Source organism: Petaurus breviceps, unplaced genomic scaffold, assembly GCF_028583685.1.
Source record: "Petaurus breviceps papuanus isolate PSGF00001 unplaced genomic scaffold, PetGlider_PUasm1.0 90459, whole genome shotgun sequence".
Taxonomy (NCBI): domain Eukaryota; kingdom Metazoa; phylum Chordata; class Mammalia; order Diprotodontia; family Petauridae; genus Petaurus; species Petaurus breviceps.
This window is the reverse complement of record NW_027187259.1, coordinates 2900994-2914593: the sequence shown is the minus strand read 5'-3', so window position 1 is coordinate 2914593 and position 13600 is coordinate 2900994. Positions and strand designations below refer to the sequence as shown.

Below are 13600 nucleotides of genomic sequence, written 5' to 3'. Positions count from 1 at the left end.
GTCTTCAGCCCCCCTTCTGGCCAAGCCAGACATCTCTCATATTCTCCATTTCCTCATCTTGAACCGCTAAGCTTGACGTTTCCACATAGATGTCTTCCTGGCACTTCCAATGTAACATGTCAAAAACCAAGCTTGTCTTTCCTTCACATAATCCCTTCTTCCCAACTTTCCCATTTATTTTCATGTCAGCTGCTTCTCAAATCTATGACAGCTCTTCGATTCACTCCATGGGTAACCTTAGGCAAAGGCCTTCCCCTCCCTGGGCCTCAGTTTCTTCCTATGTGAAATGAGGGCAGAGGTAAACTAGATGCCCTTGAAGGTTCCTACATCCCCTTCAGCTGTACTAGTGTGTGACCTTATGCCAGCCCTTCACCCAAGGCTACCTTTTTTCTGGAATCCCTTGTTCTCCTGCTTACATGGCCCAAGGTCATCAGATAATTGCAGTTTCTTCTTTGATTCTAGGCCACTGGGGCGACCTAAGCTCAGGAATTCTTGCCAATCTCAATGTTGTGACTCAAGGCAACTTTTGGTCAGACCAAACCAAAATAGACTCAAACTATTTTTTTTTAAATATCAAGAACTGTTAAAGAGAAACAGAAACTGCTCACGACATACCACTTGTCATTTTTGGCTTCTGCTTTTTGGAATTAATTAACAGGTAATCAGTGTCAAAATTATTCAATATTAAATGGAGAGCTTAATATGGAACACAAAAAGAGACAAGGGGGGAAGGGGAGAGGAGACTGTCCCTTTAAATAAAAGTCAAGTAGAGGAAGACTTTGTAATGTCCCAAGAAGGCCAATTGTGCACCCCCAAGTATGAACAAAAAATTAGGATATAAAAGTCCTTGTCTGTCTTCCTTTAAGAATCAACTCAGAGGGCAAGAATCATCTCACTTAGGGGCAAGAGGAGGGGGAGGACAAACATTTATTAAGTGCCTACTATGAGTTAGGCACTGTGCTAAGTGATTCACAAATATTATCTAATTGGATTCTCACAACAATCCTAGGAGAAAGGCTATTATGATCCCCATTTTACAGATGGAGAAACTGAAGCAGACAAAAGGTCATGTCACTTGCCCAGGAACACACAGGTAGTAAGTGTCTGAGGTCAGATTTGAATTCGGGTCTTCCTGACTTCAGATCCAGAACTCTATTCACTTTAACATCCAGCTGCCCGCTTTCTCAGCAAAGTCCCTTTAGATCCTTCTGGTTGCTGGCGCCCTCTCCCTTCTCAGATGACCTTGTATTATACTTGGTAGACCTCTTATTTCCCCACTCGCAGTAGCATGTAGACTCCTTGAGGGTTCCCTTATATTCTAAGCATCTAGCCCAGGGGTGGGAAACCTGCAGCCTGGAGGCCACATGTGGCCTTCTAGGTCCTCAAGTGTGGCCCTGAGGTTGCAGGTTTAAGAGGATTTGTTCTGGGAAGTTTGGATTCAGTCAGAGGGATGCACTTGAGGACCTAGAGGGCCACATGTGGCCTCAAGGCTTGCAGGTTCCCCACCCCTGATATCCTCTCACCCAAGCTTGGGCTTCGGTAAATGCTGAATCAAGTCCTAGGAAACATAACATGTCACAGCTGGAAGGAAACAGTGCTGACAATCATCATAGCTAGCATATATAGAGAACTTAGAGGTCCGCAAGTCACTTTACACATGTTATCTCATTTGATCATCAGGACAGCCTTATGAGGGAGGCGCTATTATTATCCCCATTTTACAGATAAGAAACTGAGCCTAAGAGATGCTAGCAAGGAGCTGAGGCAGGATCATGTGAGCAGGTCTCCTCATCCCTTTGGGTCTCAGTTTTCTCATCTGTAAAATGAGGGCACTGAACCAGCTGAGCGCTGAGGTTCCTACCAGTTCTCCATCTAAGACCCTATGATCCAATCCAACCCTCTCCCCCATAAACCAAACCATCAAGTCATCACACAGTTCCTGAGTGCAGACAAGCGTATGCCCACCAAACACTCCACACCATGGTCACATTCTAAGCGACTATCCCAGGAAAGTCAGCTCTCTGGAGCCAACTAATAATTACTTCCAGCTGGAATAGCCTGGTATTTGAAAACTGCTCAGTCCCATTCCAATCTTCTCTCTCCCCAAAGAGCCAGCAAGACTTCAACATCTGGGCCAGATAGAGCCTTATTCTGGCAGCATCAGGCCCCTCCCTCTCTGGCCAGGCATTCTACAACTCCAAAGGCCCTTCTCTTGTGCTCTGGCCAACCTTCCACATCACTCCTCCTGCACTCACAAAGTGTTTCAGGGATTCAATGGCAGTTTCTAAGATTTCTTTCCCTCTGTGCAAAAAACAACTGAGAGTCTTCCCACTGACTGAGGAGGCCTCTCCAGCAGTCCAAATGCAGCAATTCACAAGGCACAGAATTCAAAGTTTCTGAATTCACCCTCCCCAAAGTCCCACCTCAATGCCTTGCTGGAGCACAGAATGCAGCCCTGTGCTCTCCAAGGGTGGGTCACTGGCACACAAGCTCTGGCACATGCCAGTGAGGTAGGAGGACTTCCCGTAGAGACTGGACCACATGCTGTCTGGCACCCAGTGGCTTCATTTGAAGTCAAAGGACCAGAGTACTTCAAATCCTAGCTCTGCTTAACACTGGGCATTTTACAGACAAGGAAACTGAGGCTGCAGCTTTTCCAAGGTCACAGCCAGCACAGATCTAAGGCATGATCAAGTCACATGAACAAGTCCCATAATCTCTGTGGGTTTCACCTATAAAATGAGAGGCTTGGGTCTGACATCCTGACGTCTCTTCCAGCTCTACATACAGGATCCTAAGACCTGCCTACAGAAGGAAACTCAGAGAGCCTCATTCCCAGAGGGCTGGCCCCCAGACAGCCACAGCAGTTCCAGAACACCTTCGACTGAGGCATGCGTGGGGCACAATCAGAACCAGTGGAGGGAATGCCTACGCTAATCACCTCAGGGCTCCCTGAGGCCTTCATGACCCCTGAGACTCAACATTAAGACTTTTCAGTCCCTTAATTTCTTTTCCTTCTTAAAAGTGAAATAACACTTCTTAAAGCATGTTTCTTCCTGTGAAACTCTTAAGTATTCTACACATCTTCTAACACTTGTTCTTGCCATATGAGGCTGATAAGTTAGCAGATATTAATTTTACTTGGCAGATCCAGAAACTGAGGCAGGAAGAGGTTAACAGCTGACCCAATCACAGCCAACAGATCCTTCATTCTCTGGGTTCATTGTCCCAGCCAAAAGCTTGCAATGTGTTGCAGTATCATTTCATTCCAAATGCTTCTGGTTTTAATACCTTACATAAAGTATCTTTTTTTTTAATGGTCATATAAAAACCCATATGCTGCCTTTTGAGTTAGTAATAGATTGAGCTATTAGGACTTTGGGCATCTCTCCTGCCAAGTCTGTTGGCTCTCTGCATTGCTACCTGCTGAAATCTTCAGAGAGCACCTTCTCTCAACACTATCTGTTTCTGAGATTCAGAGGGAGTCCGTGACTGGAAAACTTTGGGTTCGGTCCTAAGCCAGCCTTTCAGTCTCAAGTAGAAAGGAGTCCACATCTCAGACTAGCAGGAGTCAAAGGTTTTGCCTTTTCTATTGGCAGTAAGTCACAACAAACAAAACTTCACCTTTCTGCCATCAGCTGGCATGTACTCAAGTCAGATGGGAGCTCAGGCATGGGCAGGCCTTGCTCAGTCATTCCACCCTGCCAGATGTAGGGGGCATATTTCCTGGGATATCTAACTAGCAACACTGGGCTTTCACAACTCAGCTCAGGAGATTGAAGCTGACCCTAGAAAACTGCTACCATGAAGACACTTCAAAACCGAATTGAGAAAATAAAGCATAGAAATGCTTCCACTATTACAAAATTTCATTTTACTCTGTAATCCAACAAATCAACGTGAATGACTATTTATGGAGCATTCCTTAGGTGCAAGGCATTATATGCCATTAAGAAACTTTAAAGGCTGTGAAATGATTATATACAGATGCCTGTTAACAATGGTATCCCTGGGAAACTATTCCACTCAAAATAAAAGTTCTTTTTTGAATGTGAACATATAACTATCATCAGCAGGACACATTTTGAATTACTGTTGGATTAACTTTTTGTTATTGCTCTGTGTGTACTGGTAATAGATGAGTAAAATGAATTAGGTGGCCACAATGAATTAACTGGCCACACCACCAAAGGAGAAATAATTGTCACTCAATTCCACAAATATAGTAATAATAATAATAATAAAGCATCTTCTGGATAATGCAAAGACTATAGAGTATTTGGTTTTGAAATGTACTTTTACTTGCATGTGAACAGCTGCCCAGTGGCTTAAGTACCTACAATACTTCAAACAATAAAGTCAGAAATAGGCATTAAGGATCCTATCCTGTCCCCAAGCTCAGAGGGCCTGTCCTTCCTATTCCCTAGCTTCATTCCTTCAGATAGGCTACACCAGGCCAAAAGAGGAGGTGCTCTTTCTCTCATAATGGATATTTTATTTCTCTCTTCCCTGGATTGGAAGAAGCAATTGAATCTTCCCTCCCTATATCTGACAACCTAAAATGGACTCAAGCATTAAAATTAGGAGACTTCTTGGTTCCTAAGTCTGTTTGGGGTTGGCCAGGTTTTCATATCAGTGACACTGGAGTTGACGAGCAACTCATTAAAGTGAAAAGCACTCTGGGTTTGAGTCAAAGGATCTGGTTTGGAGCCTAGGGTCTGGCACATGCTAGCTGAGGGATTCTGGGTAAATCACTTCTTTTCTGCTACCTCAAAGAGGTACCCCTACCTCAAGCTTCTTGAGGGCAGGGTCTGGGTTTGGGTTTTGAAATTGGGGGTGGGGGGACTTTCTTTGTATCGTTCCATAAGAAATGATGAGCAGACAGATTTCACAAAAACCTGGAAAGACTTCCATGAACTGATGCTGAGTGAAGTGAGCAGAACCAGGAGAACATTGTACACAGTAACAGCAACATTTGCGATGACCAACTATGATTGATTTAGTTCTTCTCAGCAATAAAATGATCTAAGACAATTCCAAAAGACTCATAATGGGAAATGTTATTCACATCTAAAGAAAGAACAATGGTGTGTGAACACAGATCAAAGCAGACTATTTTCACCTTAGTTGTTTGTTTATTTTTCATGGCTTTTCTCTTTTCTGTTCTTCTTTCATAACATGACTAATGTAGAAATGTTTACATGATTGCACATGTATAACCTATATCAGATTGCTTGCCATCTTGGGGAGGGGTTGGGGGGGAGGGAGAAAAAATTTGGAACTCAAATTGTTATTAAAAGAACCATCAGAAAAATGTCTTTACATGTAATTGGAAAGAATAAAATATTATTTGAAAAATAAATGAATGCTTGTTGACTTGACTACCTCAGTCCCACATATAAAAGCTGCCAAGTCATCCTGGTCTCTTCCCCAAGGAAACCACAGCCAAGGTTGCCAGCCTCATTCTCATTTCAAGGTGTTAAATAATAGCACCTAACATTCCAAGAGCACTTTACTGGTGCGACAGAAGCCATGGGCAGTCTCTACAGCTGACTCCTTTATCTAGATACCCAGCTCTGGTCTCTTTTCCCCAGCTTCAGCCTCATATCACAAACTGCCAACTGGACATTTTCAAAGTGGGTTCTGGAAACGTTTTCAACTCCACACTTTCAAAACTGAAGTCATTTCACACACACACACACACACAAACACACACACACTTACCCCAAACCCTTCTGTCTTCCAAACTTCCCAATGTCTGTCAAAGGCACTACCATCCTTCCGGTGTCTTGGGTTCATAACTATTACATATTCTCATAAGGATGTTATTATCAATAGTATTACTTTCTCATCCTCCCACCCTTACTCCAAATAACCAATCAGTTGTGAAGACTTGGCATTCCAATTTTCCCAACATTTCCCACATCCAACCTCATTTCTCCAATGATGCAACCACAACTTTGCTTAGATAGTATCCTAACTGATTTCCCTGACTCCAGTCTCTAACCACTACAGGCCACTCTACAGACTACTGTGAAAAGAACTTTTCTTAAACACTAAAAATAGATTTAACCAGATGACTCTTCTACGCAACCAATTCCACTGGCTTCCTATTACCTCTAGGATAAAATACAAACTTTTAATCTTTTTTTTTTTTTAATCTTTAAAAACCCTACACAACCTGGCCTCAAAATATCTTTCAATCCTCAATGAACATCACTCCACTTCCCAACACTGTGATCTTGCCAAATTGGTCTTCTCTGTTCCTCACACACAACACTCAATCTCCAGTCTCCATGACTTTGCATTGACTGCTCTCCATGCCTGGAATGCACTCCTCTCTTACTTCATAGAGTAGTAACTCTTCCTTTAAGATGCCGTTCAGGCATCATTTTCTGCATGGAGCCTTTTCTGATCCCCTAACTGCTAGCGCCTTCTCTCTTAAACTGGACAACTTGCTGTTCACTACTTTGTATAGGTTTGCATTTAGTAACTTTATTTTGGGGCTGTACACATTTTATATGTCCTTACCGTCTCTCCAATTTGGATGTAAGCTCCTGGTAGGCCGGTATTGGCTCATTCTCATCACCAGGACTTGGCACTGTGGCCTGGAGAATAGTAGGTGCTTCACACTTGTTAACTGACTGAAGGCCATCATGTCCACAATCTCACTGGATCATGACAAGGCCATTGGGAGCTCAACAGGGCTGGTGTTATCAGTCCCATTTTTAATAGGAGGACACCAAGGCTCCAATGTTTGTCCAAGTGAGAGCCAGGTCTTCCACCTGCTAACAAAGTCGTTTTCCCCACAATATCACACAGTATTTTTAAAGAGGGTGTGGGTATCAAGGATTAACTGCAGAGCTTTTCTTTATCTTTTTTTTTTTAAATAACAGGGGTGTATGGAACAGGATGGTCAGGGAAGAAAGGTGAAATAAGTAAGATTTATCTTGCCAATTGTTGCACTTCTCAAGGAAACTGATTCAAATGGTCATTTCTATGACCTGAAAAGTCAGAAAATGACCAGAGACCAAAGGCAAAGTGAAAGAAACAGAATGAGTAAGAGGACTTGAGTTCGAATCCCAGCCTTGCCATTTATAGCTTGTGGGGCCCTAGGTAAATCACTTCCCTACGCTGGCCCTCAGTTTGTTTCCTCAGCTATAAAATGAGGATATTAGACTAGCTGGCCTCTGAGGTCCCCTCCAGTTCTAGATCTAGAAGCCTCAAAACAAATCTGATATTTGCAAGCTTCTGGGTGGCCTGGAACAAGTCATTTTCCCTATCCGAGTGGAGTCTCAGTTTCCTCATCTGTGAAATGGAGCAATCATCCTTCTACTACTTACCCCACAGGGTTATGGTGAAGCAATCTCAGAGCAAAGAGCCATACTGTTTACGAAACAAGTTTCAAATAGTTCCAGCTTGGGCCCCAACAGCTAAGCCTCACTTCATGCAACAGGCATGCTCTAGCAAGGCTGGGCCCAAGAGAAGTTCTGAGAAATCAAATCCTAGTTTAAATAAAAACAGGAGAGCTGTGTATTTAAAGGCCCCCTGAGACAAATCCTATGGTAAACTGAGGAATCCTTTTGTAATCTAATCAAATCACCCCCTTCTCTCACCTCCCCATCCAATGGCTCCCTATAGCCTCCAGGAACAAATGCAAAATTCTGTTCAGCATTCAAAGCCCTTTATAACCTAGCCCCTCCTACCATTCCAGTCCTCTTACATCTTACTCCCAACACAAACCCTGAGATCCTGGCTGGTCCACCAAGACATCTCTCAGCTCCCAGAATTATTTTCTCTGACTGTCCCCACTCCTGGAACTTTCTCCCTCCTCTGCTCTGACTACTAACCTCCTTGGCTTCCTTTAAATCCCAAATAAAATCCCATCTTTTACAGGAAGCCTTTTCCAACCCCTCTTAATTACAGGGCTTTCCTTCTGTTAATTATTTTCTATGAATTCTGTAGATAGCTTGCTTCATTTATATTTGTTTATATGTTGTCTCCCCCATTAGACTGTAAGCTCGAGGGCGGTAATGGTCTTTGCCTCTTTTTGTAGCCCCAGAACTTAGCATGGTGCCTGGCAGATAGTAGGTGCTTGATAAATATTTACTGAATTGAATTAAAATGAACCAACTGATGTTTAGTGAATTCTGATTCTCACATGGCAGATTCTTTTAAAGCAAGGTTCACCTGTACGATATTTACATTCATTACAACAGGCACATTAAAAAAATAATAAAACAACCTAAGTTTCATTATAAAAACTTTCATTTTTTTTGGCACCTGTAGATCTATTAAAAATTGCCTGGGTCAGGGCGGCCAGGTAGCACAGCGAGTAAGAGCACCGGCTCCAGTGTTGAGAAGACCTGGAGATTGAATCCCGGGCTCAGACACTTAGCACCCACCCAGAAACACCTGACCGTGTAACCTTGAGCAAGTTACTTAACCCCAATTGCTTTAAAAAAAAAATTTTTAAAAAATTGCCTGGGTCTCTCAAACCATTAACCTTATGGAGGACTCCAGGAAGCCTCAATGACCAGTTAGGGGTTCAGCAGCAGCAGAAGCTGAGTGCAATAAGGGTGGGGGTGGCCACTGATCATAGGAGGGTGGAAAAAATAGCTATTGGAACAAAATTGAAATTGAATCAGGAGCTCCAGTCCAGAAAATACAAACTCCTGTTGCCAGTGAGAAAAAAAAAAGATGCGGAGAGCTCTTTGCTTAAGTCTCAAGAGTTAATAACCAAGGGACTAGGGACAGTTGTTGTGATGTTGTTTTTTATGATCCAACACAGAAAAGGAGGCAAGCAGAAGCAGTTTTGTACTACCATCTGTGAGGAGCCTTGGGAATTTGGATTCTTTTAAAATTTGAGGCCTAAGGGGATGGGGTTATAGTCACTGTTACTCAAACTAGGGCCAATTCAAAGTGACTCTACTGGTCTATGTGTGGGTTGGGGTAGGGAGTGGAAGTAGGCAATGGCCAAAGTAAGTGCTTCTTCCACAAAGCAGTCTGTGTCACTGAGACTGCCCACTTTCTTGGCTTAGTCTAACAAAATGGGTTTTGGAAGCTGTACTATCTCTATCAGATTCAGTCATTTTTTCAGGCAAGTCTGACTCTGTATGACCACTTGGGGTTTTCTGGACAAAGATACTGCAGTGGTTTGCCATTTCCTTCTCCGGCTCATTTTACAGATGAGGAAACTGAGGCAAACGGGGTGAAGTGACTTGGCTAGGGTCACACAGCTACTAAGTGTCTGAAACTGGGTTTGAACTTAGGTTTTCCAGACTACAGGCCTGTCACCCTATCCACTGCACCACCTAGCTGTCCAACTGTATCAGATTCTACCTTCTTCCCCCACCCCATCCCCCATGCTACCAAAACATAAAACATTCAGGAAAAGGAAATGCTCCCAAAGCTACTGTGCGTAGCCTAGACCTTTATTTGGAGGTCTGAATGTAGAACAGAAGTAGGAACACTGGCTTTCAAGGCAGAGCCACTGATATGAATGACTTTGGACTAGTCATCTTACCTCTTCTGGCCTCTTTCACTGCCTGTAAACTAAGGAGGCTGGACTACATGACCTCCAAGGTCTGTCTCTGTGATCCTATTCTCCTAAGAGGATAAAAGGCATAAAACAAGCCTTTAGCTGCAAGGGTCTCCTTTGTGCCAAGCATGGTGTTAGGTGCTGGGAAGCGAAACACAAAAAGAAACAGTCCCCATGAATGTGATTCTCCAGCAGTCCTTCCAGATGCCTAAGTAGCCTGCTCTAAACAAGTCCCCTGCCCTCCAGCATGGTTACCAGCTCCCAGTCGTAGGATTTCACAGAACCTCTGGGCCCATCCCCAGGTCCTTTTGCTGTTGCTCTAAAAGCCTGAGAAAATGAGCCCCTACTCCCAAGGGCCCTGCCCACTTCCCCAACTCCCAGACATCTGTTCTCCTTACTGTTAGCCTTTCTCTAGGGATACAAGGAAGAGAGGGAGGCACTTCCCATTTATCACAAACACACACTCAGACTCCGCCCAGGTTATCGAATCTCGATTACCCCCCCCCCAGCTACTTAAAAGTGGTTTTTAGAAATTAAAATGAAACAGCAGTAAAGGCAGACTCTTTTTATTGCCCTATAGAAAGAATATGCACTTATTTCTTTCTTTGGCAGTTTTCCGTGCTTGGGCGTGAGAAGAATTGGAACCTATGGAAAGAAAAAAAAGCAGGGGGAGGGCGACAAAGGGAGGCAAACAGCCTCGGGGCAAAGCTGGGGCCCTCAGTCACTTCAAGGGATCCAACTTGGCATCATTTCCCTAAAGGCCCAGCCCACCTCCCCATTTTAGCTGGTGCTGTCGGGCCTCCCCAATTCAAGCCTCCCTGTCCTCCACATTCATCCCAAATATGCCACCCTCCCTCCATGAATCCCACGTATCTCAGGAGGCCTCGATGGAAGCCTCCCCTCCAATCGCGACGTGCCTCAGTTTCCCCCTCTGCCTAAACCCCGTGTGCCCATGTGCCCACTGAGCAGTTAACTTTTGCGCTGCTTTCCCTTCCCGGATGAAGCGTGGTACCCCGGCGAGTCCCGGGGGGATGCAAGCGAACGGGGCAAAGGGCCAGGGAGCGGAGAGCGGGGTGTCGGGCAACTTGGGCCATCGGACGGGGCCAGCGAGCAAACCCTTGGCCGAGCCCCCGCTTACCGCGGTGGAGCCGGAGGAGGACGCGATGTACACGCGGATCACCATCCTGAGGGCGGCGGCGACGGCGGCGGCGACGGCGGCTTCTGGGGAGGCTCGGCTGAGTCCTGGGGCGGCGGCGACAGTGGTGGAGAGAAGGAGGAGGAGGTGGAGGAGGAGGAGGAGGAGGAGCGGTGCGACCCGGCTGCACGCACGGCTGGGACAGATAGAGGCTCGGAGCCGCGCGGGCCCAGCCCCGAGGGGAGGGCGGGGGCGGAGCCAGCACCGCAAGCCCCGCCCCCTCCCCCTCCCCTCCGGCTTGCCTGGCTGCGCTGCAGTCCCGGGCCAGGAAGGCGCAGGCTCGTTTGCATATTTTCTAAATTGCTTGGAAAAACACGCACACACACACACACACACACACACACACACACACACGAGCCACCTGGGGATCTCGGAGAACAGCGCGAGAGCTGCAGAAATGTCCTGAGTCCTCCTCCAGGGAGAGGAGAGAAATCCAGAGAGTGGGTACTGAACATTAAAGTGCTTACCCCTCTCCCCAGCAAAAGGCGCTGACTTCCAAAAGATCACAGCCTGCTTAAAGAACCGCTGGAGGCCTGAACGCTGCTGGCTTTGAATCCCATTTACCTGGGCCAAAACCCTGGACATTGGGCTGGAAGGGGGTCATCGGGCAGAGTCCACTCCCCCACTGGAGACAAAACAAAGCAAAACTTTGGTGAGAAATACACAAATGAAAACAGATTCTGAGATCTGCCATGTTGGAAAATGTTAGTCTCTAGTTTGCATATTGAGTCTATCACACCTGAGTCCAGCTCAATGGCATGCTTCCTCATCAGCCTCTGGAATCATTCTGGTCTCTGCCTCAATCAAAGTTCTTGAGTCTCTTGAATTTGTTTGTTTTAACAATGTTGTTATAATAGAAATCAATGTCTCAGTTCTGCTCATTTCACTCTGCATCAGTTCAAACAAATCTTCCCAGGCTTCTCAGAAACCATTCCCTTATAATTTCCTATGACACAATAATATTCCATCATATTAATATACCAAGATTCATTTGTCCATTCTCCAAATGATGGGCATCCCTCAGTTTTCCTGTCTTTGGCACCACAAGTCAAATTAAGTCAAGAGAATTAATTTCATTTAATTCTTACTCTGTACCAAGTACTGTGCTAAGCCCTAAAGAGGCAAATCAATCAATCAATCAATCAATCTATCTATCTATCTATCTATCTATCTATCTATCTATCTATCTATCTATCTATCTATCTATTTCTGCCATGAAGAAGCTCATGCTCTAATGGGGGAGATAGCATGCAATCAATGTATATTACAAGATATATATAGGATAAATTGGAGGTAATCTCAGGGAGAAGGGACCAGCATAAGAGAGACTAAGAAAGATTTCTGGCAGAAGGTGTGACTCAAAATGAGATTTCAAAGAGGCCAAGAGGTAGAGATGAGGATGGACAGAATTCCAAGGGTGTCATTTCCAGTCACTGAGATGGGTTAGAGTTGAGAGATGAGAGCCTTGCATACAAGAAACACCAAAGAGGCCAGTGTCACTGGATTACAGAGTACTTGGAGGAAGGCAGTACAAGAAGACTAGAAAGGTAGGGTGAGGCCAGTTCTGAAGGGCTTTAAAAGCCAATAAAATTTTATATTTGAACGTGGGGGTGATAAACTAGAGTTTATAGAGTACAAGAAGTACATGGTCAGACCTGTGCTTGAGGAGAATCACTTTGATAACTGAGTGGAGGATGGGATTGTGGCTACACCTAGGATGGGACTGTGGGCTATGGGAAGATGGTGTTGCTCTCAACAATAATATGGAAATTTGGAAAAGAAGAGGGTTGAGGGAGGTGAAGATAATGAGTTCAGTTTTGGATATGTTCAGCTTAAGATGTCTTCCAGGCATCCAATTAGAGATGTCCAGGGGCAGCTAGGTGGAGCAGGGCACCAGCCCTGGAGTAAGAAGGACCTGAGGTCAAATGGGACCTCAGACACTTAACACTTACTAGCCATGTGACGTTGGGCAAGTCACTTAACTCCAATTGCCCTGCCTTCCCTCCTCCAAAAAAAAAAAGAGAGAAAGAGATGTTCAGTAGGCTGTTGGAGATGTAAGACTGAAGGTCAGGACTAGAGAAATAGATCTGAGAATCATCTGCATAGAGATGATAACTGAATCCATGGAAGTTGATAAGATCACCAAGTGTGACTGTATAGAGGCAGCAAAGAATGGGGCCCAAGGCAGAGCCTTGGGAGGGCGGGGGGGAGGTGGGAACATTGGTGGGTATGCATAACTTGGACAAAGATCCAGCAAAGGAGACAGGTAGACAGAGAATTAAGAGAGAGCAGTATCAGAAAAACCTAGAGAGAAGAGTATCGGGGAAAAGAAAGTGATCAACAGTGTCTGTTGGTCAAGAAGGATGAGAAATGAGAAAAGGCCATTAGATATGGCAATTAAGAGATCACTAGTAAGTTTGAAGAGAGTAGTTTCAGTTGAATAATGAAATTGGAAACTTGACCGTAGAGAAGAGTAAAAAGAGGGAGAGTGAAGGCACTAGATGTAGATGGTCTTCCCGTGGAATTTAACCCAAAAAAAGGAGGAGAGATACAGGATAATAGCTAGCAGAGATGGACAGATCAAGTGAGGGTGTTTTAAGGATGGAGGAGAGGTGGATGAATTTGTAGGCAACAAGGAAAAAGCCAAAAAGCAGGGAGTGACTGAAGATAAATGAGACAGCAGAGATGGTAGAAAGGGCAATCTACTGAAGATGATGGGATGAGATGGTATTCTCCATGTGACATGGAGTCCTGGGATGTGTTATCTGGCTGGAAAAGCTTCAAGTACAGACATGGTGATGAACTATTTGTGTGTTGTTCAAGTACTAGCCCAGGGAATTTCAGAGAGGCTTTTTCACAGGTTG

At 44.8% G+C, this 13600-nt stretch overlaps 1 protein-coding gene across 1 annotated transcript in view; it reads right to left on the bottom strand.

Annotated features, from left to right (window-relative positions):
- SH3BGRL (SH3 domain binding glutamate rich protein like) overlaps nucleotides 1-10901 on the bottom strand; it is a 100671-nt gene extending 89770 nt beyond the window's left edge. Inside the window, exon 1 of the mRNA XM_069062562.1 lies at nucleotides 10680-10901. Within this exon, the coding sequence (XP_068918663.1) occupies nucleotides 10680-10724 (45 nt within the window). The 5' untranslated portion in view covers nucleotides 10725-10901. The remainder of the gene's footprint in view (nucleotides 1-10679) is intronic.
- Nucleotides 10902-13600: the final 2699 nt, after the last annotated feature.